Source organism: Carassius carassius, chromosome 2 (assembly GCF_963082965.1).
Source record: "Carassius carassius chromosome 2, fCarCar2.1, whole genome shotgun sequence".
NCBI classification, from domain to species: domain Eukaryota; kingdom Metazoa; phylum Chordata; class Actinopteri; order Cypriniformes; family Cyprinidae; genus Carassius; species Carassius carassius.
In genome coordinates, this window is record NC_081756.1 from 17,351,585 (window position 1) to 17,378,648 (window position 27,064).

Below are 27,064 nucleotides of genomic sequence, written 5' to 3' on the forward strand. Positions count from 1 at the left end.
GTAACAAGAGCAGAGACTCAAACATCAGCAATAGCAGACTCACTGGAATGCTCCCACCAAAAATCCATCATTTACACTGCAAGTGAGTGGCTCTCTTGGGCCTCATGCACCTCCCCAACAGCTCTATTGCAAAGTCTGAGAAGGATCACAGACAACACATCCATATTTCAAATTCACATCCACATACTGTAATATTTTGTTACCTAGAATGATTCCACTGATAATTTTCATGCTGATAAAAGCAGTATAATGTAATTCATTGAATCATATTAATTGCTTTTACAAGCAAATTGATTACTTTAGTTGAGATTTTTGTTCACATCAGTCCATGCATCCCTCTCAAGTACTGTAACTCAGGTTTATGTGCCTTGCTCAAGGGCACATTGGTGGTAGTCTCGGCCTCAGTCTGACCATTCACTGACCATCTGATGCACATTACACATAAAACTGGACTACACTTTTCCAGTCTGGTGAACTCTAATCTGATATAGGCTGACTTTAGGCAATTTCAAAGAATAAAAGCACACAGGTTTTCTAATTAATTGTTTACAGCTGGTATCTGGTTGATACAGTACATGCTTTTGATAAAATAATAATGACTGGATTAGCCTGACATCAAATATTAAAGTTAATTACAATTATTTTTCCACAGATATATTGTATCTCCCAGGGTTATTATATTTAACTAAACAGAAATAAAAAAAGAATACAAATGTATAAACAGTTAAAAACAAAAATTACAAAAACAACAGAATTACTAAAACTTTAACTTAAGTTTACATTTAAACTGAAAATATTTCAAAATATTAATAAAAACTATAACTGTATCTCAGTGCAACGAAAATAACACGTTGAAATTGCCTTTTACTCTATTAAGATATCACAATATACAATAAATTTAATGACCTAGGGCTAATACATTCGACCAAACAAGAAAGGTTAGATTTGAGGCTCTGTAATTTAAAAACTGATAAATTTTAAATATAATATTAAATGTTTCTTAGTGACGACAAATTTCTGACGTCAGTGTCCGCTAAACACGTTATTTTAGTGCGTTCTTCTTTGACGCACTACGGTAAAGGGTGGACTTGTGTTGTCTGCTGAAGCTGGAGACAGACAGCTGAGAGAGAAACAGTCGCTCGTGTGTGTTTGGTGCTTGAAATTCTCACGCGCTGCGCGGCGTCTCGTCCTGAAACCCAAGACGACAACCAAGAACATTCACTTGGATTACTATCCGCAGATCTTAAGCCCGAACACATTTATTCCAGGAAAACTTGCTGTTTCTCTCTCTCTCTCTCTCTCTCTCTCTCTCTCTGTTGGGGCACAGGCAAAAATCTCGCATTTTCACCGTTTAAAAGCAGCAGTCTTCTCGGAAGGGGCTGCACCTTCGGCTGAACATCATCCAGGTAGGTTTCTGAAAGTTTAAATGCTGTATCGAGGCCACGACCATTGCTCCAGTCACCCCAACAAAATACTGTCAGAATGGTGTTGTTTAAATGTGAGATGTTTTTTTTTTTATTATCCTCAAATTGTCATTGAATAATGTACGTCATTTACTCCTTTGGTCAACTTTTTGCGCAGCCGCATCCCACACGTTAAGGTTATTTAAACACCTCCGTTGTCTGATGTGAGTGAGTGTGTTTGAAGTGAAGGATGTAGTTTAATTGGGAAATCCATCTTCAGACTCAGTATAACTAATTATGAAGGTATTGTGTGCTGTAATGATTCATTCAGCTGCTCCTATGAATAGCTCTGGACGTTTACATGTGATATTATTCAGGTCTTTAAATAAAAAATTATGGGTTTATGTTATGCATTGATTTTATTATGAATCGTATTAATAAAGCGCGCGCACACACAGAGATATCAGTATCAATTAATATAATAAACTGTTAGATTTGTAATAATGTTGAATAATTATTGTGGTCATTTTCCACTGTACTGATTTTTATTGTATTGTATTGAATAGTAAGAATAATTTCCTTGACAATAAATCTAACCAACTAACTAACTTATTAAATAATGAGCTGAATACTTCACCGTTACTTATGGCAAAGTACTGTTACTAGTTTCATTTCACAATATCAAAAAAGTTTTAATAAATATTTTATTGCACAAACGGTAACTACAACTGCACCCTATAATGAAAATGGCCTGAAATTACATTGTTAATATTTTTCTGTATAAGCTGCACATAAAATTTTTGAGAGATGAATAAGCTCAGAAGTCCTGATGAAAATGAAAACAATATCATTTTGGTTAGGATTAGAAGAGAGAAAACCTGTAATTTGTAAGATAACCAGTCTGTATGAGAAGTAACTTCAATAGAAGATTAATGATATATTCATAATAATAGTGTTGGTCTTCTTGTATAATAAAATAACTGAACTCGACTCACCCTTGATCAATGGCTAAATCAGTGTCCGGATTCACTCTCTTAATTCTATTCACTTTTTGCTGATATGGTGCACTCAACCACCATAAACTATATAGGGATTATGTCACAGAACAGCTTATGTCACTCAACCTAAGAGAGTTGCACGTTGGATTTCAGAGGCGTCTTCTAGGTTGGCTCCGCTGACTCATCTGATGCTTAAAAGAAATGCTAAGTAGACAGATCAGTAGATTTATTGAGACATAACTAGACAAAACAAAGACCTCTGTTCCTGGACATGTTCCCACTTACTGTCCTTGTTGTCCATATTTTCACACAAATGTCTAAGTATGAAAAATAATTGCCTTGCACCTTGTCTTGTGGGCAGTTAATTAAATTGAAACCGTGTCTTTTGAATGGGCTGCATGCAGATAAAGGACAGCATTTATTCTGAGCCTTATCTCTCTGAACATAAACAGCTTCACTAAAGCAAATAATAAATTAGTCCGTGAATCTTCCATGGCTGTAGAGAATATAGAAAGTAAAAAAAAAAAACATCTTATCGTTCAGTGAGACCATTACCACGATGTAGGTAAACTGTTTTCGAGCACAATAAAGATTGAGATGGATAAACACATATTAACCTATAACCCCTTTAAACTGATCCCGACTCTGATTTAATGCTTGATAGAGATTGAATGAAACCCATTAGATAAATATCAGTCTTGTCACTTGAGTCAACTGAAGAGCAGGTTACCCTTCTTTTTAACCTTTTTTTTAGCAGTATTTTTTTGTTTTGCAACAGAAGTATTAATATGCCATAATCCTATTGCGAAATGACATTGCTAAGTAGTCAAATCATGTCTGCCTAAGACGGCAAGTATTAGAATTAGCACTTCTCAGTATATGAAGTCTGGCAGAACCTCATAACAAATCTGACATGATGAGTTGGACGTTCAGCCTGTCAAGCACTCTGTTTTAGCTAAAACAGTTTGTCTTCCATCCTTTTCTCCCTACCTACTTCATTTGTGTCTCGTTCACATTGTTTCAATGAGTAAGTGTGGGCTCTTGTCCTGCTGACCTAGGCTTTCTCCAGTATAATCTAACTCATGTAATTAAACACAATATGATTAGTGAGCAGAACGGACCCTGTTGCTGTGGAGGTGCACACACTGTATATGTAGTGGAATTTAATACTTTTGTGTGGGTTACTTATTTGGAAGTGTGAGTGTTGAATATGTGTGTATGTATAAGTGTATCTCCACTTGCAGTTCATTAATGGCTTTCAAAGAGTTCAGTCTATGCACACATAATACACAATAAAGGCATCAATAATACACATACCATCACTGGAGAGATCAGCGCCATCCAAGAGTACATGCTGTATGATCTGACCAGAAGCTGCTTAAAAAGACATAACAGTAAAAGATTCCAGTCAAGAAAGATAAATAGCCTTAGATGGCAGTCAGTTTCCAGTGGTTTTGTAATGGGGTCAATTACAATAGTCTTTACATACTAGTAAACCTTCTTGTGGGTTTTGTAGCATGTAAAGTCACCTGAGTCATAGATGTTATCCAAACAGCTGTCCTGGTGTGTGTGTGTGTGCGCGCACTTCTGCATTTTGTCTGAAGGTTGCAGATGACAGCGGAGCAGTGTGGGAGTTGGCTGATTTTGGTCAGCTGGCTCACAGTCTGAGAGAGAGCGATAGAGAGAGCGAGAGAGAGATGAACGCTCTGTAATTAGCACCCGTGGCTGCATGCTGCATTCCACCTCTGTAAATTACAGAGTGGCCCGCCTGCACTGCCAGACCCAGCAAACCTGCCTGTGTGAGTGTATCCAGACCCCCCTTTTTCTCTCCCTCGGCCTCATGCACACATAAAACTATGGCTTTACCTGCTAGCAGCAGACTTTGCCTTCTCTTCAGTTCACTTCCACTGTGTTTGTTTCTGCGCTGCAGTAATTGCCGGTGGTGGATACTCTTGTCTCTCCGGGGCTCAGCCTGCATTGATTTGTTTGTATTTCTGCTGCCCTCCCCAGAGCTTTGGCGTACCTACGCGCCACAGACTCCCAACACTGCTTTCTTTCATGTCTGAGCGGCATATTTAAAGAGTCTGGTGTTCATTGACACATACACTGAAATGCACAGCATTTCCATAACACAGGTTTTTTTTTTTTAAAGAAGAATTAATGCATTGGGATTTGACAATATGCTTTGTTTTGAGGGGTTTAACAGGGATTGTGTGTTTACAGAGCTTTGAGACTGACTGCAAAGAGGTCTTTGCTCAGAGCTTATGAGGTTTAGACGAGCCTGCAGCCATAACAGAAGTTGAGGATGTTGTCCCTTGTGTTTCATGTAATCGTCTAGATTTTTGATATATATTTTTATGAGTGGTTTTAAGTATATTATAAAGGTAAAAAAAAAAACAGATTTAAATAATTTGGTATATTACCGTTACTTTTTTTAAATGAAGTTCTGGCAACCACTGCTGAAATTTTTTTCCATTAATGTCAGATTTTTTTATTTTATATTTTTTTACAGTGTACCAGCATGAAAAGAAAGAGTGTGTGCTAATATGTAAGCAGCTAGTCATTTATTATTTGACAAATGTTTTACGACAGAACTGTTGAATGACCAACAGTAATATCCAATGATGCCTAACTACTTTTTTAGTCAAAGGGGTCATATGACGCAATCACAATTTTTCCTTTCTCTTTGGAGTGTTACAAGCTCTTGGTGCATAAAAAATAAAGTTGCGAAGACTAAAGTCTCAAATCCAAAGAGATATAAGAGTCAACCCCTAAAACAGCTTGTTGTCGTTTTTCCGATTACAAATGCAGACAAGGTTTTATATTTAAATGACCATATAAATCAACTGTTCTCAATTCCAGTCCTTGCACCCACTGCTCTGCACATTTTGTATGTTTCTCTTTTCGCTTCAGACATTTGTTCTGTTCGAACGTAAGTGCCCTGTGAAGTGGACATCACAGGATATTCCGCCACGATTCCAGTTCGTACCGAACATATATGTTCCATTGAAAGTGCACTGAAGTGTGCGAGACGTAAACTTCATCAGATTTCCCCTGCTCAGGGAGTAGGGAGCAACACTGTGTAGGGACCATGTCAATCGGTCATGCACAGAGCTCACTTCTGACGAGCTGATCATCTGAATCAGGTGTGTTAACAAAGAGATACATGCAAAACATGCAGAGCTGGGGGGCACGAGGACTGGAATTGAGAACCGCTGGTATTGTCATTATAATCTGTTTTTTTTTGTGTCGGTGCTCAGGAATACATGGCATCACCGTATAGTAAGGGACGTAACATTTCCGTCACACGCTTGAGGTATTCGGCCAATCGCAATGCACTGGATAGCTGGCCAATCAGAGCACACCTTGCTTTTCAGACTAATGAACTTTGTAAAAATTTACTCGTTTCAGAAAGGCGGGGTATAAAGGAGAAACAATAATTTACAGCAGGGTTCCTCAATAGGTGGTCCAAGGGCCACATCTGGCCTGCGAGAGAAAAATATTTGGCCTGCACTAATTTCAAATAATGTGGCATGAAAATTCAAACACAGCATCAGAACGCAACATTAACTTACATTCTGTCTATACCGGACGCGAGCGGCGCAACAAAAATACAATAGAACTTATTATAATCAGTGATGCTGTCTACACTGGATGGTGTGCAGTGCGACAAATCCCCGACAGAAAACTGTTGACTCATTCTATTTATGACGTGCTGACACGAAGTTCAAAGTGATTTGCAATGCTTTGTCTCGTCCAGTATAGATATACGATGTGACAGCAGAAACGTGGCAAGTGTGAAGTAAAGAAAAGTGGACACTAAAAATTGATGATTCAGATGTGAATGGACTGAACAGTTTTGAGTTAGCGATGCCATCTTTGTTATGGATGTTTGTTCACAGTAAGGTCACAGTTTTGACGCTAGTTTGCTTAAGCAATTATTTTCAAGATCCGAGGTGAAATATCTATTGTTGCTTTCACTATGGCTTTAAAAATCATGCAAAATAATATTCAAACTCACATTAGACACTTAATATTGAATAAAGCACATAATCATTACCTGAGATTATCACTGTCATATTTTGTATGTTGTTCCTACCGCTACGTCGCAGAAAATAAAACCCATTTCTAAAATAAAATTCTGTGCCGCTTATTGTCACGTGTCGCTGTCATGGGTGGTTAGAACAAAAACTGCATGGAAAATATACTTTTTATCGCGGTGCGTCATGTCTGGTTGGGATACACGGTTGTAGTTTGATCCCCCCAAAAAAAATCTAAGTACAAAAATATTTATGCTGACAGATCTAGAGATGAGCAGGAACAGCTGATTTGCATGGCAGACATGGAGATCCAGATTTTTTGTTAGTTCATTTGTTTTTAATATTCAACAGGCAAAGTTTTTCTGTATCTTAATACAAAAATGTTCATAATTGTTTAATAAAACACACTACTGGGTGGAAAAAAGCTAATATAATAATTGTAATAATGTATAAATATATATATGTATATGTGTTGTTATTATTATTATCATCATCATCATCATCATCATCATCATCATATAGGTCAGTGGCCCTTGGCTTGGTAATGTTGGCAAAATTCTTCCCTCTGCGAAAACTAATTGAGGAACCCTGTTGTATGTTTAAAAAGTTTTTTTTTTATTTTTTTTGTTACTTTAACCACATAAACACAGTGCAATACACAAAATACACAAAATAATGTTCTTTTTAGCCACATCACATGACCCCTTTAAAATTTCTCATTGAATGTAATTCATAATTAAATGGCATGAGACATACAATAACAAAGAGTTTTTTGGCATATTAGGCATAAAATTAAGAGTGAATGTGTGCATATTTTAAAATAAAATTATTATTTTTATTAACAGTTAAATAGTGTCTGTGCATTTATTTGCAATCAAGTCAACGATATCGCTGTAGATGAAGTGACCCCAACTAAGCAAGCCAGAGGCGACAGCGGCAAGGAACCGAAACTCCATCGGTTACAGAATGGAGAAAAAAACCTTGGGAGAAACCAGGCTCAGTTGGGGGGGCAGTTCTTCTCTGACCAGACGAAACCAGTAGTTCAGTTCCAGGCTGCAGCAAAGTCAGATTGTGCAGAAGAATCATCTGTTTCCTATGGTCTTGTCCTGGTGGTCCTCTGAGACAAGGTCTTTATGGGGATCTGTATCTGGGGCTCTAGTTGTCCTGGTCTCCGCTGTCTTTCAGGGCAGTAGAGGTCCTTTCTAGGTGCTGATCCACCATCTGGTCTGGATACTTACTGGATCCGGGTGACTGCAGTGACCCTCTGATCTGGATACAGACTGGATCTGGTGGCTACGGTGACCTCGGAATAAGAGAGAAACAGACAGATATCTCCCAAGGGTAACATATAAAGCGTGAAGAGTAGCGGCCCTAGTACTGAGCCTTGAGGTACTCCATACTGCACTTGTGATCAATATGATACATCTTCAGTCAAACGCAGCACTAAGATCCAATAAAACTAATAGAGAGATACACCCACGATCAGATGATAAGAGCAGGTCATTTCTAAGGAGAAATGACTCTAAGGAGAGCAGTCTCAGTACTATGATACAGTCTAAATCCTGACTGGAAATCCTCACATATACCATTTTTCTCTAAGAAGAAATATAATTGTGAGGATACCACCTTTTCTAGTATCTTTGACAGAAAAGGGAGATTCGAGATTGGTCTATAATTAACTAGTTCTTTGGGGTCAAGTTGTGGTTTTTTGATGAGAAGCTTAATAACAGCCAGTTTGAAGGTTTTGGGGACATATCCTAATGACAATGAGGAATTAATAATAGTCAGAAGAGGATATATGACCTCTTTTAGGAGCTTAGATGGTATAGGGTCTAACATGTTGTTGGTTTAGATGATTTAACAAGTTTATACAATTCTTCCTCTCCTATGGTAGAGAACGAGTGGAACTGTCCCTCAGGGGGTCTATAGTGCACTGTCTGATGCGATACTGTAGCTGACGGCTGAATGGTTGCAATTTTATCTCTAATAGTATCGATTTTAGAAGTAAAGTAGTTCATAAAGTCATTACTGCTGTGGTGTTGGGAAATGTCAACACTTTTTGAGGCTTTATTTTTCATTAATTTAGCCACTGTATTGAATAAATACCTGGGGTTATGTTTGTTTTCTTCTAAAAGAGAAGAAAAGTAATCCGATTTAGCAGTTTTTAATGGTTTTCTGTAAGATAGGTTATTTTCCTACCAAGCAATATGAAATACCTCTAGTTTTGTTTTCCTCCAACTGCGCTCCATTTTTCAGGCTGCTCTCTTTAGGGTGCGAGTATGCTCATTATACCATGGTGTAAAACTGTTTTCCTTAACCTTCCTTAAGCGTAAAGGAGCAACTGTATTTAAAGTGCTAGAAAAGAGAGAGTCCATAGTTTCTGTTACATCATCAAGTTGTTCTGAGGTTTTGGATATGCTAAGGAATTTGGATACATCAGGAAGATAACTTAAAAAGCAGTCTTTTGTGGTAGAAGTGATGGTTCTTCCATACTTGTAACAAAAAGTAGAATTTACAATTTTGGCTATATGAAGTTTGAACAAAACTAAATAATGATCACTTGATATCATCAGATATCATCACTTGACTGCATAATTTCAACACTATCAACATCAATTCCATGTGACCGTATTAAATCTAGGGTATGATTTCGACAATGAGTAGGTCCTGAAACGTGTTGTCTAACCCCAATAGAGTTCAGAATGTCTATAAATGCTGATCCCAATGCATCTTTTTCATTATCAACATGGATATTAAGATCACCAACTATTAAAACTTTATCTGCAGCCAGAACTAACTCGGATGTAAAATCACCAAACTCTTTAATAAAGTCTGTATGGTGCCCTGGTGGCCTGTATACAGTAGCCAGTACAAACATAACAGGGGATTTATCATTAACATTTGTTTTTCTGGATAATGTTATATGAAGCACCATTACTAAATGAGTTATACTTGAAGTCTGCCCTCTGAGAAATCCTGAAAACGTTGTTATAAATTGAAGCAACACCTCCCCCTTTGCCTTTTAGACACGGCTCATGTTTATAACAGTAATCTTGGGGGGTGGACTCATTTAAAATAATGTAATCATCAGGTTTTAGCCAGGTTTCTGTCAAACAGAGCACATCTATATTTTGATCAGTGATCATATTATTTACAAAAAGTGTTTTCGTAGAAAGGGATCTGATATTCAATAAGCCAAGCTTTATCATTTGTTTATCCATATTGCATCTGTTTTTTATTTGTTGAACCTCAATTAAATTGTTAATCTTAACTTGGTTTGGACGTTTTTTTGTATTTTCTAGTTCGGGAAACAGACACAGTCTCTATAGTGTGATATCTAGGTGAAAGAGTCTCTATGTGCTGAGAATTAGCTGACCTCTGTGACGTGAGGCAGCTAGCAGACGGTCGGTTTAGCCAGTCTGTCTGCTTCCTGACCTGGGCCCCAGTTAGTCAAGTATAAACACTAAGACTATTTGCCATATTTCTAGAGAGAAGAGTGGCGCCACCCCAGGAGGGATGACGACCATCTCTTTTCAACAGGTCAGGTCTGCCCCAAAAGCTCGTCCAATTGTCTATGAAACCTATGTTATTCTGTGGGCACCACTTAGACATCCAGCCATTGAGTGATGACAATCTGCTATGCATCTTGTCACCACGGTAAGCAGGGAGGGGACCAGAGCATATTACAGTGTCTGACATCGTGCTTGCAAGTTCACACACCTCTTTAATGTTATTGAAGTTATAGACTTGGGTTAAGATGTGAATTTATTTTTAAGTAAAGACTTCAGTTTTTGTTGTATGTGAAAACATATCTGAGGCTGAGAGCTGTGTATGTGTTTGTGAGGGTGGGCGTATAGGTAACGATCATGTAGTCAGTCTGTGCTGATGGATGGGACAGAGTGAATGGTTGTGACCCTGACAGAGGACCCAGCTGAGGGACCAAATGAGCTTTGTGACATAGCATATATATAAGTGTAGGTTTGTGTTTTTGTGCCTGTCTGAGTACCGCACACCATATAAGACAAGAGATGTCCCCTACCCTCTCCTTCTGTCTTATTCCATATACTGACAAGGTCTTTGTAGATTAATAGTACTAGTTTAATGTCATGATGAAACAGAAGTAACAACAGATCTTTTCTTCCATATGACACAAATCTAAGTGAAAGAGTTTATCAAAAAGAAAAAAAAATGTACAGCTTGGACTATGTTGACTGGATGGAGGCAGATCCGAATGTGAGCTTGCAACTGATTGTAGGAAAGGGTCAGGGTTTAATCAGACTTAATAATTGAAGTCACCAAACAGTCTGCCATTTCACTGGAAGATTGATTAGACACTTTGATTAAGAAATTACAAGGTCAAAAAAGAAGCACATGATAAATAACATGCATTTAGAAAAAAAAAAAAAATAGTGAATCATTTTATCCCCCCAAAAAAAGTCTTACTATGCAGCTGACACACTCGAGGTAACATGCTGGTTAAAGTGTGTATATTCTATACATCCAGCTTTACTCTAGATAACGTCCATCTTATTATAATGTTTGTATATTGTATGTCTATAAATCCAGGTTGAATATTGTACTTCTATGGTGCATGTCTATATGTTCCATCTGAGTATAGTGCTGCTAGAAAGCTTTCACAATGTTATTTGTCTATGGTCTCATCAGCTGACTCTGCAGCAGTTTTCTGTTTATGTCAGTTCTTCCTTTGCTGTTTGGTTAGTTAATGTATAAATGACCAGCTAATGATTGACAGTGATGTCTGAAGATGTCATCAAAGTCTGTTTTCCTGATCACATGGATTCTTTTTTAAATTACTGAATTTCACCTGCCAAGACTCACCAAATAATGGTAAATGTGACCACACCTTTAGTGTGTGAGATTTTTTTTGTTTTGAAAATGATTAGTTAGATTTGTTTTAAATGTAAGCGCACTCACTAAAGTTTTTTTTTTTTTTTTGCAATAGTTAAAGTGAAGTTTACCATGGCAAGGACGACTTATAATTTTAAGCATGCAAAAAGCTTGCGATGAATAAAGTGAGCCAATCTTACAGTAATGTGTTTTACCACTGGTGCACATGTCCATGACCCATGCTTTTGTGAAGCACTCCCAGTGCTGGAGCTGACATTGAGAGAGGAATGCTCTACATTATAAGTTCAGCTCTTCTGCCAGGCCTGCTGCTGTGAAGGCCCCCTGAGAGCCTCACAGCAGTTAGGAGATATCAGACAACATCCATAATTTATGACAGAGATAAAGATGTGGCTTGAGGCTTGTTTTTGTGTCTTAAGTTGTGCCCTTGTGCACTCCCTCTGTAACAAATGAATAGTGAACTCATTTCCTCCTGATGTCTTTTACTCTATCTTTTTCTCTCTTTCTTATCATGCTCCGTGTTCTGCTGGTTCTTCTAAATAAAATGGGAAGTTATGAGACAAGAATTTGACATTAGGCCATATTTATAGAGATTTGAACTTTTTGTTAGTGTAGTAATTATGGGTCAAGGTAGAACTCCAGCGACATGTTGGGGATTTGTTTATGGTTTTGCCCGGTTTCACCATGCTACCTCTGTGTAGGTTTTTATTTATTTATTTATTTTTTGTCATGTGGATCTGTCTTCAGTGATTCTGGTTCTTCATCTAGTTAAACATCATCAGTTTTTTTTTTTTGTTTTGTTTTTTTTACCAGAGTGCAATTCTCTCTCATTTTCTGTTAAAACTTCTTTGAAACAATATATATTTTGAAAAGTGCTGTACAAATAAAAGCAGGCTTGACAATAAGCTGTCAGAGTTTGCTTATAAAGGCTCTCAGTCAAAAATTTTATTTTGTTGAATTTTATTTGAGCACAGTAAAATAATCCTAAAATATGCTTACTATAGAGCATAAGTTTCATTTCATTTACTTATGTGGGCTACCTGGTATAATATCATTATTTTTTATTTATATTTACATTTTTGTATTTATTTAATTTTTATTTTATATAAAAAAGTTTTTATTTTAAAAAGATTATATGTTTCAGTATGTCTTTTTCATTATATCAGTTGGCTATTATTAAGTATTTAATGTAAATTTAAAATAACTGTTATGTAAGTTAAAAATAATCAAGGCATTCTTTCAAATTGTTTACTAAAGATAACTAAATGGAGGAAAAATAATACTTATTTTTTTCATTTATATGCACAAATATAAAAATGTATAATCAGTGTAATAAAATGAAATCCCTATATTTTTATATTAACATTTTAAAATATTTACATAATTGAGGGCAAACAGATTGTTAAATCAGCATTTTGACTTGATTGATTGAAATTCATTACTCTCACTCATTCTCTCATCTTTCCCTCATTTTGTGACACATTGTTTTATAATAAAGTAGCACATCGTTGTGGCTTGAACGTTTTCCTGTAAGAGGTGTGTCTGTCACTTCATCTTGCCATAAGAGAGAAACTTTAAAGCCAAAAGCTCCAGAATGCTGACGTGACCAATCTGCCGAGTTCCGACATCCTCTCTCAGCCCCTGTTTGAGTATCTCTCGATCTATCCGTGTCTCATTTCTGCTTCCTTCATCTTTTCCATCTCTTTCTCTGTTCACCCTCAGTCATGTGAGGCTGTCAAGGTGCATCTGTGTGAGACAGAGTGAACAAGAACCAGAGAAAGAAACACTTTTTGATTTAGATACAGATTCATGGAAAAAATGACTAATTTGTTGCCAAACTCATCAGATCTACCTGAAAAAGAGGAGCAGATTGTCACTTCCATTTCTTACAGCCATTAAACCATTTACAAAAAAGTACCAGTTGGTTTTCTTGAGATGATAATTCTATGTTTTTGGACGTGAACATTTGGACCATTAAAATACATATAATAATATTATTATTTCATATCATATGTCTCAGTGTGTGCATGTACAAGTAACCTCTTAATGTTCTTGTTGTATAATCATATAATGTTGTGTTCCAACTATACAAACTCTTCATTCATAAAAGGAAAAAAACAAGTTGACATACTTTTGCAGTTTTTTGTTTGGCAGCGGTTGAACATGATGCTGTGGTGCCAAGAATGGGCAGAGTTTGAAAATTTGACTGTTGAGCTGCACCAAGGAAAACCTCTGCCCTCACTCATCCTCCCTGTAGAGCAAACAGATTAGGATACAGTAACTCTTCCTTTAGGTCTTGTTAACTAAAACGTCCCTTGGAATTTGCTATCTTAGCTGGTCTGCTTAGTTTTCCTGACTTAGTCGTAGCTCGATCATAAATACACAACTAGTGGAGGCAGATTTGTGTAAAATGCAGTTTAAATGAAAGGACTTGCTAAGAATAAATCTAGACTTAGTTGTGTCTCAACTGTCAAAGGAAATGCTTGCCAGAGATGAGAAAAGGAAGCGACAGAGAGACTTCAGACAGACTACCACAGGAGCTAGACGAAGCCGATGACCTAGCCAAATGCATGCTTTGTGTGACAACAATGCTAGGGATTTGGAAATTGGATCCATCTGAAATATGCTTTCTCTCTCTGCATTTCTCTGCAAGCCCAGGTCTCTTTTTTTCGCTGTCACCTCTTTGTTCATTCATCTCATGCTGTTTGCGAGATGACGTGATAAATTCTAGGCTGTCATAAGTTAACCCCTTCATTTGCCCCTTCATTAGTTCTTTCCAAAAGGAATAGTCTAAACAGAAGGAACTGAAGAAGTGAAGTTTTGTCAAAATGTATTACTTTGTCAGAAATACAGTCATGACCGTGTGATTAAAAATGGGCAAAAACAACAGATTTACTAACAGCAAATGAGAAAACTGTGAAGTGCTTTAAGCATTGTGTGGTGGTGTTCTTTCTCTTTCTTAGTGTATAATGATTTTCTTTACATGTAGTAGGTAAATTTGAGCTTAATTCAGTGGCAATAATGTGTTTAAGTATTTCTGTCTTATTACAGGTTCTGATATTAATGCCTCTTTATAATCAACTCTTCCAACATTTCAGAAGCCTCAAAATACTGATGTGTAAACCTGTATACACCTCCATGTTTGTTTTACTGTGGCATTACATTTGCTGTGGTTTGGTAGCCATTTGTAAAACAAAACAGAAAAATTTGGAGGTTAGCGTAAATCGGAAAAGATTGAAGTCAGGTTAGATTTCCAAACACGATCTGTCATAATGTTTCTTTATTACAAAACACAGCAGCTACTTTCACGCTTTCTCTTCTCTCACTTTTTATCTCTAATGTGTAAACACTAGAGTGTTGTTAAGAAGGGCAGGAAGACAGGGACCGGCCCACACCTTTATTGAAATATCTCTCTGCTCTGCAGAATTAAAAAGGTTCAAATGTGGTTAATGGTTCCTAGGCATAAAAAGGCCCCATAAAGTTAAAAACCAATAAATGTCTCTCAGATGATAGCAAACTACATCTTTTCCTCTCCTTTCATGCCTGTGAGAATTTTATGAATTATAAATGTCTTTATTTGTTGTTGTTCTGCAGCAGCATTGGGATTGAGATTTGGAGGTGTGTGCATGTAAGGGTGTGTGTGTTTGTCCCGTATTGGAGGCTGTCTAGGACAAGAGACACACTTGAAGTCAGATGGGCTTTGGACTCATCGTGTCGGAAACCAGACAGCCACTCAAGATAGACGCTGCTGTATAAGGCTTTTCATTCTTACTCTATAAGGGGAATTCAACTCAATGAGATTCTAAAAGTTCACTTTCTTACAGACACACAAACACACAAACACTGAAGGTCTCTCTGTTTTTTCTTCTTTTTTTCTTGCCTCTCATGAAACTAAAATGTACTATACTTGTCCAACTTAGAAATACTAGACATTGTAATTACTACATGATATGCTGATTAATTCATTAAATGAGCATTCTAATTCAAATCTGATTTTTTTTTTTTTATATAAAATTAGCATTTAATTAATCAAATTAGCATTCAAATACAGTATTCTCGTAGCTCAAACAGTAAAAGTATGGTGCTCGTATGGGAAAATTCCATAATTGTTACATTTGAAATTTTAGTAATCAAACATCATGTGTAATTGATGAAATTATGAAACTTGTCAACAGTTTATAAAAAGTTAAAAAGAAATACAATCTTTAGGGGCCCTATGAAATCTGTTGTATTTTTTCAGAAATTTAGTTTTAAAGGGATAGTTCACCCAAAAAATTAAACTTTTATGTTTATCTGCTTATCCCCAGGACATCCAAGATGTAGGTGACTTTGTTTCTTCAGTAGAACACAAATCTGAGATTTTTAACTCAAATGGTTGCAATCTGTCAGTCTCATAATGTAAGTGGATGGGAATCACGGCTAAAACATACAATAAAAACAAAAAAACTAAACCAAATTAAACCCTGTGGCTCGTGATGATACATTGATGTGTAAAGACACAAAAGGATCAGTCTGTGCAAGAAACTGAACAGTATTTATTTAGTTTTTTACCTCGATTCACACAATGGGCAAACTGTTCGAACTCTCCTGAGCGCGTCCTCCTGAACGCATTCTGAAGCAGGCGTGTGAGGCGTCAGCTTCTTTTTCATGCTTTATGGTGGACCGCAGACTTATAAATTCATTACCGCCACCTATCTCTCAAATGGAGCATTCACACTCTATCTGCAATCTCAATTAGGAGTGTCAATGGTCCACTTAAGAGATAGGTGGCGGTAATCTATACCTATAATTATTTAAATAATTGTATTATTATTATTTTAATTATTTTTAGAAGTAATGCTCCCTCAAAACTTTGTGCATTGTGTGGTGCGATAAAACTGCACATTTTAGAGTGGCCTTTTATTGTGGGCAGCCTAAGGCACACCTGTGCAATAATCATGCTGTCTAATCAGCATCTTGATATGCCACAGCTGTGAGGTTGGATGGATTATCTCTGCAAAAGAGAAGTGCTCACTAACACAGATTTAGACAGATTTGTGAACAATATTAGCGAGAAATAGGCCTTTTGTGTACATAGAAAAAGTCTTAGATATTTGAGTTGTTAAGTTTGTGTTTATAATTTTGTTCAGTATACATTCTACTACAATAATAATATTTTTGTCACAGTTTCGAGTTAAGTTGAACTTTTATTTTGACAGGTTGCAATTTAAGACGCTTTGGATATCTGGCAAATGAATACTAGTAAAAATAATTGCAGTTAATCTAAAATATGTCAATAGAAGAAAATTAAGAAAATGTTTAAAAGCATTATTGTGGCCAAAGATAATGAATGTTGGCATAAATCGCCATATATTTTATTTTATATCAGTGAAGCCAATCATTGGCCTACAGTCAACATAAATAAGCTAAATGTAGTTTAATATTGAATCACGTTATCTCAAGACCCCTGCATTCTGTGCCGTTTTGTTGCTGACCATCTAGTTGAATGAAACAAATGTGTCCTTGGTGAACGGTCTCTTATTTAATGTGTGGTGATTGGACTCATAAGTATATAAAGGTGATGCATGCGTCAAGTTTGAATGGCTCCAATGTAGGAAAATTATTTATAACAGAACTTACGAATGAGGCATAATTAATTGCATTTTTATGGCATATTTTTATTTATTTAATAGTATTCACACTAAATGAATGCATTAAATGGACAGCGCTAATTGAAATGAGAGGAGGCAGTAAAACTCTGACAGAGAAGCTGAGACTGTTCCTCCAAATATTATACTACTACTCAATCATGCAAAAGTTTGGCAGTGTCCATGCCTGGAAACCACCCAAAGCTGAAAATCATATTCAAAACATCTAACTGTCAATTAACTTTTTTTTTATTTATTTAAATATATTACATATATGTACCTAAGCAGTTTTTTTTTTACTATTATTTTCTTTCATCAAATTCTGATTATTATCTTGTCAGAAACAAGTGCACGAACAAGAATAAGTGTCTACATGTAATAAATCTTTGCTTTTAGCAGTGTGTATTTGCATTCTTGCGTGTTTTGTTTGTTTTATCTCTGTCAATCTGGTAAAAGGACTGGAGACAAAGTGTCGCGTCAGGCTGTAGGAGGGGTGCTGAAACCAGTTGTCTGTGTTTATAGCTGCTCTGTTATCTTTGATAGATAGAGGCTTGCAGACATCATGTCTCATCTGCCTGTGCTTTCCAGTTCTGGGGCTTTGTGTTCATAATATGTGTGTATCTGTGTGTTTGTGTGCAGGACTTTTGTTAGAACTATGCAGAGTAAAGCCTGACATTTTTCCACAAGAGGTCAAAATCAGGACATATAAACTAGAGTTACAGGTGTCTTTCCGTTCCTCCAGCTGTCTATTCCCTTTTTCCTCTTCTTATTCATCATTTTTTTTATTTTTTGACTCATCCCCATTCAGCCCATTTTGTGTACTGTATTATTTGGCATTTTCTCACTTCTTCTGAAGAATACTGGCTCTACTCAACATGATTTTAGAAAGGCTGTGTCTTCCATCTCATTTCACTGAATAGTGGTACATTGTAGATGGTTCTCTGAGTGCTGTGATGTCTCTGTGGTTTCTGATGATTGCTTGTTGAAGGAGGTTACTTAATGGTAAAAAAAAAAAAAAACAAGCGGTTGAACGATGCCTTTTAGTGTTATAATAATATTTTGAGAGCAGATGTAATGCAAATATAAAATACTGTGCAAAAGAATGTTTTTTTTTTTTTTAGCAAATAATTTGCATAGGCTACTAATCTCACAGGGTTGTTACCATTAATGGCAAAATGATTTTTTTGGAAATTTAAATTATAAGAGAATAATGTATATATACATCAATCTATATTTTGTTAATGTCAAACTAATGTTATGATTCCTAGGTGGATTTAGACATGACTGTGTGTATTCCAGTCCAGGAAGAATATGAGAAACTGTTGATTTTGAGATGAATACTGCAATTGCTGCAAATAATAAAAAGTGCTTTCAAGAGACTGTACACTTAAAGAAATCAGCATTTTAAACCTGTTTTAGTCTAGTTTGTGCTACATAAAATAAAGAAATTATTCTTACAATCCTCAGATAACTTAATTATCAATTATTTAGCTGAAACTACTTCAGCTGAAACCACACACACAAAAAAACTATATTTTCCTCATATGTTGTGCATTTCTTTTTTTATTTAATTTAATCAGACCGTTTTTATTCAGTGCTGATAATCATGTTATTCTATCATTGTGGACCCGGGGGAAGAAGACCACCCAACGACATTTAAATGAAAGGTAGTGTCAGCCTTAAATGCTCTCTTTCACTTATGTATGTGGCAGTGTGTTAAAGGGGTCATATGATGCTTTTTTTAAAGATCATTATTTTGTGTATTTGGTGTAACAGAATATGTTGACATGCTTTAAAGTAAAAAAAAAAATGTTTAAATGAGCCGTTTTAGGAGGGTGTGGAAGTCTTAACTTTGATAAAGAATATCTCTTTGGATTTGAGTCTTTAGTCTTTGCAACTTTACAGATCTTCTTCATGCACCAAGAGCTTGTAACACTCCAAAGAGAAAGGAAAAATTGAAATTGCATCATATGACCCCTTTAAGACGTGTGTGGGTGGTGTGATTAGATTTGTTGGTCCTGAAATTGTTGATGATTTTGTTCTTTTTCTCTTTGTTGTTGTTGTTCTTTTTTTTGCCATTCCTAAACTAGGCTAGAAGAGTTAAACTAAGCAAGAGGTGGAATAAAAAAAAAAGAGCTTTATTGGCTAAGGGAAATCATAAACTCAGCTTTACAGGAGCTCTGAGCACTTAAATATGTACAAGAAAAATACATTACAAGAAAAAACAGCTAAATGGGGAAAAATAAATGGATGTAAAGATTGGGTGTAGTGTTTTTATATTTACATTTTTGCTAATGCATGACAAGTTGTATCCATGAATGATGATTGTGCCATACCTTGCTCTCTCTTAGCTGCCATGTTCGTCCCATTGCTAATAGACAACCTAGTGGATAAGGGTGTATAAATTAAAGTTGCCCTTTGACCTCATCTGGACCCATCGGGGCTGCTTGAGCCTTAGGCATTTATTCAACCTGCAGAAGATTGGTTATAAAGCTTTACTGATCTCACAAGTCCCATGATAGTGAATGAATAAAAATGCAGTAAGAATCACTTATAATTTTTTCTCATTTTCATTCTCCCCTTAACTTAATAGGTCATTTTGCATGTCATTGTGGCAGAGCCTGAGAGGACACCATGGGCCCATAACTGGATGTGATATGTGCATTGTATGGCAGGTTTTATGTGATATACGACAGCTGGATTAAGTGGTTAAGAAGGACAGAATGATGGTAAGACAGACATGGAGGGGTACCGGGACATGCCCTTGCACGCTCCTAAAGTGGTCCGATGACACCAAAACCCTTTAATTCAGTGTGAAATTTGGTTTGAGTGTATGTATGAAGTGGATTTATTGTCCCTTATTAGAATGTGTACACACTTTCTATCATAGGGGTTTGCCATTGACTTTTGTTGTTCTTAAAAACAGCTAATGATGTTCTTGATCCATTTTCATTTACATTTTCATTGAGAGATTATTTAGTATACTTAAGCCATTTTCCTTATGGGAGCTGTTGGCCGGTCTCCAGGTATGGGGGGGTGGGATTTCAGGTTTTACTATCCTTGTGGGTACATTTGGCAGACAAAAAATGACCCACACACATGCAGACAGTCAGGAGAGATCTATGTGGAGGCGGTTTTCAATCGGCCAATCATGAAGCCAGCTGAGCCCCCACTGCGTCCTGCCGTCACCTCAGCCCCATCCCTCCCACACCCGCTTTCTTTCACCTCTTTTTCCTTTACCTGGTAGTAAGGGTCATGTCACAGGCACTGGGGAACTCTGACTGTGCTGACAATGTGGATGAAAAAGAGCCGAACCAACAAAAAAAAAGGTCTATTCAAGAGAAATCCATCGTCCTTGAATGATAAATGAATGACAAGCTCCACAAAAGCGCGAAAACTCACTACTTTACTTGAATTCTTGAATTCAGCTCTATCGTGTTCAGTCGTTTTTCTTCTAACCTCATTTTTGCTCTTGTTAAATTCAGTTTGTTGAAATGTATTTCCTACTGTGTTGTTCTCTGGCTCCTGACGTTCTCTTAGCATGATATGAATAGAAGCACTCTATATTCTGTGAGTATTCTGTGGGAAAGTGACAGCAGAAGCAATATTAACTTTAGCAAAATGAGACAATTTCCACTTTCTTTATCTTTCATTTGCTGGTGGGGTTTTAGAAAGTGGAGTGTTGTAAAACTCAAATTTCCTCTTCTGTTGGGACATATTTATATAAAAAATGTGGTCTATACCAATACAGGCAATAATTATTTTCATTTAATGGATGATTAAAGACAATATTACAACTACTGTTTTTAAATTATTAAAGTTTGGAAAGATTAAAATAGGGGAACAGTTATTTTTTACTGATTATTGTTGATGTGCTTGGCTTGCATTCACTAGTCTACGTAGTTTTCGATTAATTCCTGATCAATTATTTTAATTTGCAATAGAGAGTGAGGGTCAATGTCAGTAACAATCTTTGCTTTGCTGTGTTAGTGCTGGTCCAGTCATTAAGTCCTGTCTGACCCTTTTGTACTTGGCTGAATTGATTTCTTTATGCTCTTTGTTTTCAGAGAAAGGGATGCAACATGGTTATAATGGTTTTGACGCTAGCAAGCAATGTAGACTCAGCTCTTAGTTTTATTTTGGCAATTTTTGCATTACTAAATCATTTATATGATGTTGTTTTTTTCCAGACCCACTAAAAACCAAAAGGGCTGCTGCTATTATACTGTTGAATATTTGATGATGGAATAAATATAATAAAACAAAATGAAAGTGTCACTGGCACATTTTCTCATTCCTCTTTCTTTAATTAGTCTTTCTACCATTTACATTTTTTATTAAGCTATAAGCTGTGAGAGATTTTGAGAGTGATACAAGTTTTTTTCAATATATGATATAGCAAATACTTTGACGTATGGCAGGTATAACTCTGATGGAATATCTGCAATTGAGTCTGTTGTCTTAAGTCTATCAAGATTTCCAACATAACCCATTATAAATATTTTTTTGCACATGCACTTCTAGGGAGTGATTAAGCTGAACTATGTGCCAGGTAGTTGCTGTTATAATGTGAACACAGCTGTGAAACCGCAATGATCTCAAGGGAAGTAAAAGAGATGCACTCTGTTTGATATATATGTGTACACGCTGTATTTGTCTGTGTGTGTGTGTGTGTGTGTGTATTTTATTTATTATATTTTTTATTTTTAAAGACAGTGGAACATGCCTTCTTGGAAGAAACACCCTTGCTTAAAGGTGCAGTACCATTAATGAAAATTTTGACAAAAAAGCCCATCGTCTTTTGTAGCAATGTATGAATCACAGCTCATACAGAAGTCTTTAAAAAAAAGAAAGAAAAATTTGAGTAAAAAAAAACAGCTTTATGTTGGTAAATGCGACAAATACGAGAAACTGTGGGGAAACTGTATGAGGGAATCCTTCGCCCTCATGCGATTAAACCAGATAGTTTGTATTCAGAGATTTCACCTGAGAAAATTCAGCAAAAATGCACCAAACTTTGATTCATGAAAATGAATCAATGTTCGGTTGGCTTTGTTCTCTGAAAATCATGTGTGTGAGTGCTGTTTTTGCCCTTTCATTCAATCTCTGGTCAATACAGGTGACCTCTGAAATACACACAATTGCAACTAATGACCTTTCTTTCTGTTGCTCTCTCTGTCTTTCCCTCAAGCACACTTAGTATTTCACTGTCCAGTCTATACTGGCCTCCTTGCCTGTATGAGTCACTGCAGCACTCTTTCAATTTTCAGTTCGCTTTCTCCTTTGATGGACTCCAGCTGTGAGGCTTTATCAGAACTGACAATCAACACACCTCTGCGCCTTCTATTCACTTTCTTTTCTTATTTACTACCACTAGTCCTCCTGGAGAATTAACCACCCACAATGCCTTTTTCTAGTCAGAGGCATATGTTACGGCACCCAGAGCATTAATGCATGAAGTTTTGAAAAATAAATCTTAAAATTTAAGAGAATTAAATTTGGACCAATTGGAAGTGTGAAGCTGAAAAAAAAACAAAAATAGACAAAATTTCCTGTTGCAGCTGGGAAGGACAAAAAATATTATTTACATGGAAGAGATAACTTGTATTGTTTGACACTTTATCGCTTCATGGCTGGTTCGGAGACAGTACTAAGAGGTGAAAGAGCAGCTCCCAGCTTGTATTGATAGTCTTGAAAAACTTAATCTCTAGCTAATAGAAATATGGCCAGACCAGGACTTTACTCTTTCATTTCTCCTAGATATCTCTTATTATTGTTTCTTTCATTCTCAAGATCACGTTATATCAATATTGAAGATCATAGGAAATTGATAGCATGTAGGCCTAATCTATTTGAACTGTATTTTGTTTTTCCAGGAAATATGACTTCTGTGACTATTAAAAAATAAACTGTGATTTGTTCAAGTGATATGAAAGAACGCTAAATAATTGTATTCCATCCTCCAAAACACTTGTGGACTTTTATACAATATAGTAAGACATAAATCATAATATACATGATAAATAAGAAATAAAAGTGTACTAGTAGAAATCACCCACTTATTTCAGTAATGCTTTTATGAACTTATTATTTTTGTAACAATAAAAGGAGATTGTGCCAATTAAATTATTATTGCACAGTTGATTCCTCGTAATTAAAGACATTTTGTTCGACTGTACTATTTGTCTCTTGGTCAAAACTAAACAATATTGGATATGCTGTGTAGTAAGTTATCGTTGTCATTGTTATATTTAATAAAAGCACATATTTCTATCACCACTTCCTCAAAAAAAGATTGTGAAACCTAACGCCATATTTCCAAATGGGACTTAAACCCATAACAATGTGGTGTAACTGGCCAATTCTCAGGGATTATAAAGACTTGGTAACAAAGCATCACTGGCCTATCATTAGCCAGGCGTTCAACAGAGACATGTCTGTCTGCTGCATGCTGTCTGCTCTTAACAGTGAGAACAGATGTTCTTCTTCCATTCGTCCTCCCTCTTTGAGTGTCACCTGCATCTTAACAAGCTGTTTGTCGCTAGAGCTGCAGGGGGCTGGGTGGGATATTCTGGTGTCTGTATTCATTAGTTGCCTCTGAGTCTTGTTCACACCTGGATTCCTTAGTCACCACTGTTTCTAGCTGCGACAAACAAGAGAAGAGAAGCGAAGCCTCAGCTCAGGCAATGACAGGGTTTCTCGGCTAATTTCGGCCTTGGCAATCTCAAGATAGAAGTGATTGCTAAAGATCGCCAAAAACACCTCATGTTCGTCCAGGCCTGAGATTGCTTGGAATTAACACCCTAAACATACTTACAGCTGCCTACTCACTGGATTGTGTATATGTGTGTTCTTATATGTGAATATATTATTATTTTTTAAAAATATTATTTCTCTATTATTTTTTTGTATTTAAAACACACCACCATTCATAAGTTTGGGGTAAATTTTTTCCTGTTTAAAAAATAACAAACAAAAAAATACTTACCAAGGCTGCATTTATTTTCTTGAAAATACAGTAAAAAACTGTATGTTATGATGATATACATTTCAAAATATAATTTTTTGAAATATTATTACAATTTAAAATAACTCTTTTCAATTTGAATGATTTTCAATTTGATTAATTCCTTTGATAGCAAAGCAAAATGTTCAGCATCATTACTCCAGTCTGCAGAGTCACATGATCCTTCAGAAATCATTCTGATATGCTTATTTGGTGCTCAAGAAACAATATTACTATTATTGCTATTAATGCTGAAAATAGTTGTGCTGTTTAGTGTTTAATATTTTTGTGAAAACCTTGATACATTATTATTTATTTTTTAGTATTCTTAAAAGAAAGTACCCCCCCCCCAAAAAAAAAAAAAATTGATCTGAAATAATGTATTGAATGTAAATTCAAATTTAAGCATAGTGGTTTTTCCAATGTATTCTGGGGAATTAAAGATGACTGATTTTTATTGACAACTGTAAATTGGGTAAAAAAAAAATTAAAACAATAAAACAACGGCATCATGAAGGACTTCTTATATTTTTACCTCTGTTCTTAAACTCTCTTTGTGTCTATAGGATTTGGATATAAAGAGGCTCGGCTGACACTTAAAGTCTTGATTTTCAAGCTGTTGTGATTTGTTTTGAGCTTTCATTATGCTGTTCCATTGAGGTCCTCTCAAAACGGCTTTTTCATCGTTCATATCCTCCTTCCAACTGTTTTTGTTCTCCCTTTTATTTGTATTTCTCCATTCACTCTTCTGACAAGGGCTTTTGAAGCTGGGTCATGAGAGCACATAATAATGGCATTATGATTCACTGATCTTCTACTGGAGCAAATGGCCCCTCCTTCCCTGAGCGAGCCACTTTTTAAAACCAACAGCGCCGACGACGATCAGCCTGACTCTGTCCTGGCTAATGAGCTCCTTGTTAAATTTAAATGTCAGTGTTCCACTGCAGTCAAGACTTTTAAGCTCCTGCTCTCTTCTGGGGAAGTGTACCACGTTGGGGTGTTGTTCCAGAGTATGCACATGATGCTGTTAGTTTTGCTCTTACAACCATGTTCCAGTTCTTCAGCCTGAGGGCCGGAGCTCAGAGGATTATTATGAATGCTTAAAACCCAAGAAACTGTGTGTTTAGCACATTATGCTTCTATTACTTATTATAAGTCAGCAGTTCTTCTTTGTTTTTCTTTTAAATTGAGGGTTTGTAAAAGCTTACTAAATTGGTTATGTGGGTAAGATTTCTCGCTCTGATTTTTAGGGATGGTTCACCCAAAAATCCAAATCCTGTCATAATTGAATCTCTCTAATGTTGTTCTAAACCTGTATGATTTTCTTTCCTCTCAGTTTAAAGTCTGCTACTTTGAAATGTTTAATCTCTCTCATTCTCCAAAAACAAGGTTTGAGCTATTTAGTGCAGAAATAATGTTTACAGTCAGAGTGTGACATTTGAAGCAGCTGTTGGGTAGAAATATGTCATATAGAACTTTGTTTATTGAACTCTCACTTTCTCAAGTTCAGCAGTGAACATTTCTGTAAAAATGTATAGTAAAAAGTGCATTCCCATAAAAGGGTTTCACCCAAGTAAAGCTCAATGAATCAATGAATAATCTATCGTCTTATAAGTAATCTCCATTCCCGTAAATGAATAAAAATGTGCCCTTTTTCCTCATCTCTCAGTGATCATGCAGGATTGAGGAGACACCAAGAATCCTGTTAGTGAACCTGGTCTGAAGATCTACATGACCTTCTGGATGAGAAGTTCCACAAAAGTTGCAGAGCTGATGAGATCTAAGAAGACTGGAAGGCAAGCGAAGAAGTGAATGAAGGAAGCAGGGAGTTGGTTGGACTGGCTGAAGGGGGAAACCGAAGGGCTGGATGCAAGCCTTTATTCATTCTAGAAGTTACCAGGTTCCTCAGAGATGGCCTCCAACTTCAATGACATTGTCAAGCAGGGCTATGTCCGCATGCGGAGCAGGAAACTGGGGGTGAGTAGTAATTAGTAGCATTTAGTCTTATGCTGGTTAACTTGTATTATCATTGAGACTTTGATTCCAGGATTAACATGGTTTTTATTTTGTTAGTTTTTTTCCCAATTGGTCTTTTCCATTTAATTTACTTTTCATTAGTTTTCAGCTAGTCAGTTTTAGTTTAATTTTGTTACATTAAATTTATTTCAAAGTTTCTTGTTTAGGTTTTTTTTATTTGTTAGTGCACTGAAAAACAATTAGTGTAGGGTTTACTAGTAAATTTCACAAATAATTTAAAAGAAAATGGCATGCAACACATTGAATTGACATAATCTTTGTTTTATTCACAACTTCATTTCTTGAACAGTATATGGCATTCAAATTTTAGTGGCATAACATTTCTCAGCATAGAGTCTGAATTGCTATCTTCTGGCATTTAATAATATTACCTTTAATCTGTATTATTATAGACCATATATAAAAATGTTTTATATATGGTAACAAGCATTATATACGTTTGTGTTGGTTAGCAAGATAAATAACAGTATGTGGCATCAGAACGTCCAAGCATTCTTCATGTTGTTTAACATTTCATCCAGATCAGACTAGCCATCTTACAGAACATATTGCCTCTTTTTACTGGATAATTGGATGTTTTTAAAGAGATTGAACAAATTGTTCCCTTGGAAGATGCTCGTGAAGCAATAATGGTGCAGGACATGGGGGGACTACATTTATACTACTAATTTAGCCTCATCGTTGGCCCAGAGACCTCATTACAGCTTTATAATCTTCCCTCTGACAGGAGCTTCAGTCTCACAGGGTCTGAGAGCATCTCCTCTGCTGTCCCAGTTAGTTATTATATATATATTAGCCAGTTATATATATATATATATATATATATATATATTGCCTTTTGTAAAGAAAAAAATCTCTTTATTTTCTTTTTGTCATTATACTATATATAATGTTTGTCTTTGCTTTATTTGCATTACAGTCACTTTCCATTATGCATTTTTCGGCTCTATATATGATTACAAGCATATGCTTTTAAACCTTTCACTGCTGAAATCAATTTGGATCAGCTGGCTGCATTGATGTTTTAAAATGTCTAAGAAGTTCCAGCATTACTGTGTCTAGTGACTTTCTGAGTGCCTCTCGAGCT

General features: G+C 36.1%; 1 protein-coding gene across 3 annotated transcripts in view; it reads left to right on the top strand.

Annotated features, from left to right (window-relative positions):
• Positions 1-1,081: 1,081 nt before the first annotated feature.
• LOC132104671 (docking protein 4-like) overlaps positions 1,082-27,064 on the top strand; it is a 38,022-nt gene continuing 12,039 nt past the window's right edge. For all 3 annotated transcript variants that reach the window (XM_059510236.1, XM_059510242.1, XM_059510250.1), the window contains exons 1-2: positions 1,082-1,406; positions 25,610-25,917. In XM_059510236.1, the coding sequence (XP_059366219.1) occupies positions 25,852-25,917 (66 nt within the window). In that variant the 5' untranslated portion in view covers positions 1,082-1,406; positions 25,610-25,851. The remainder of the gene's footprint in view (positions 1,407-25,609; positions 25,918-27,064) is intronic.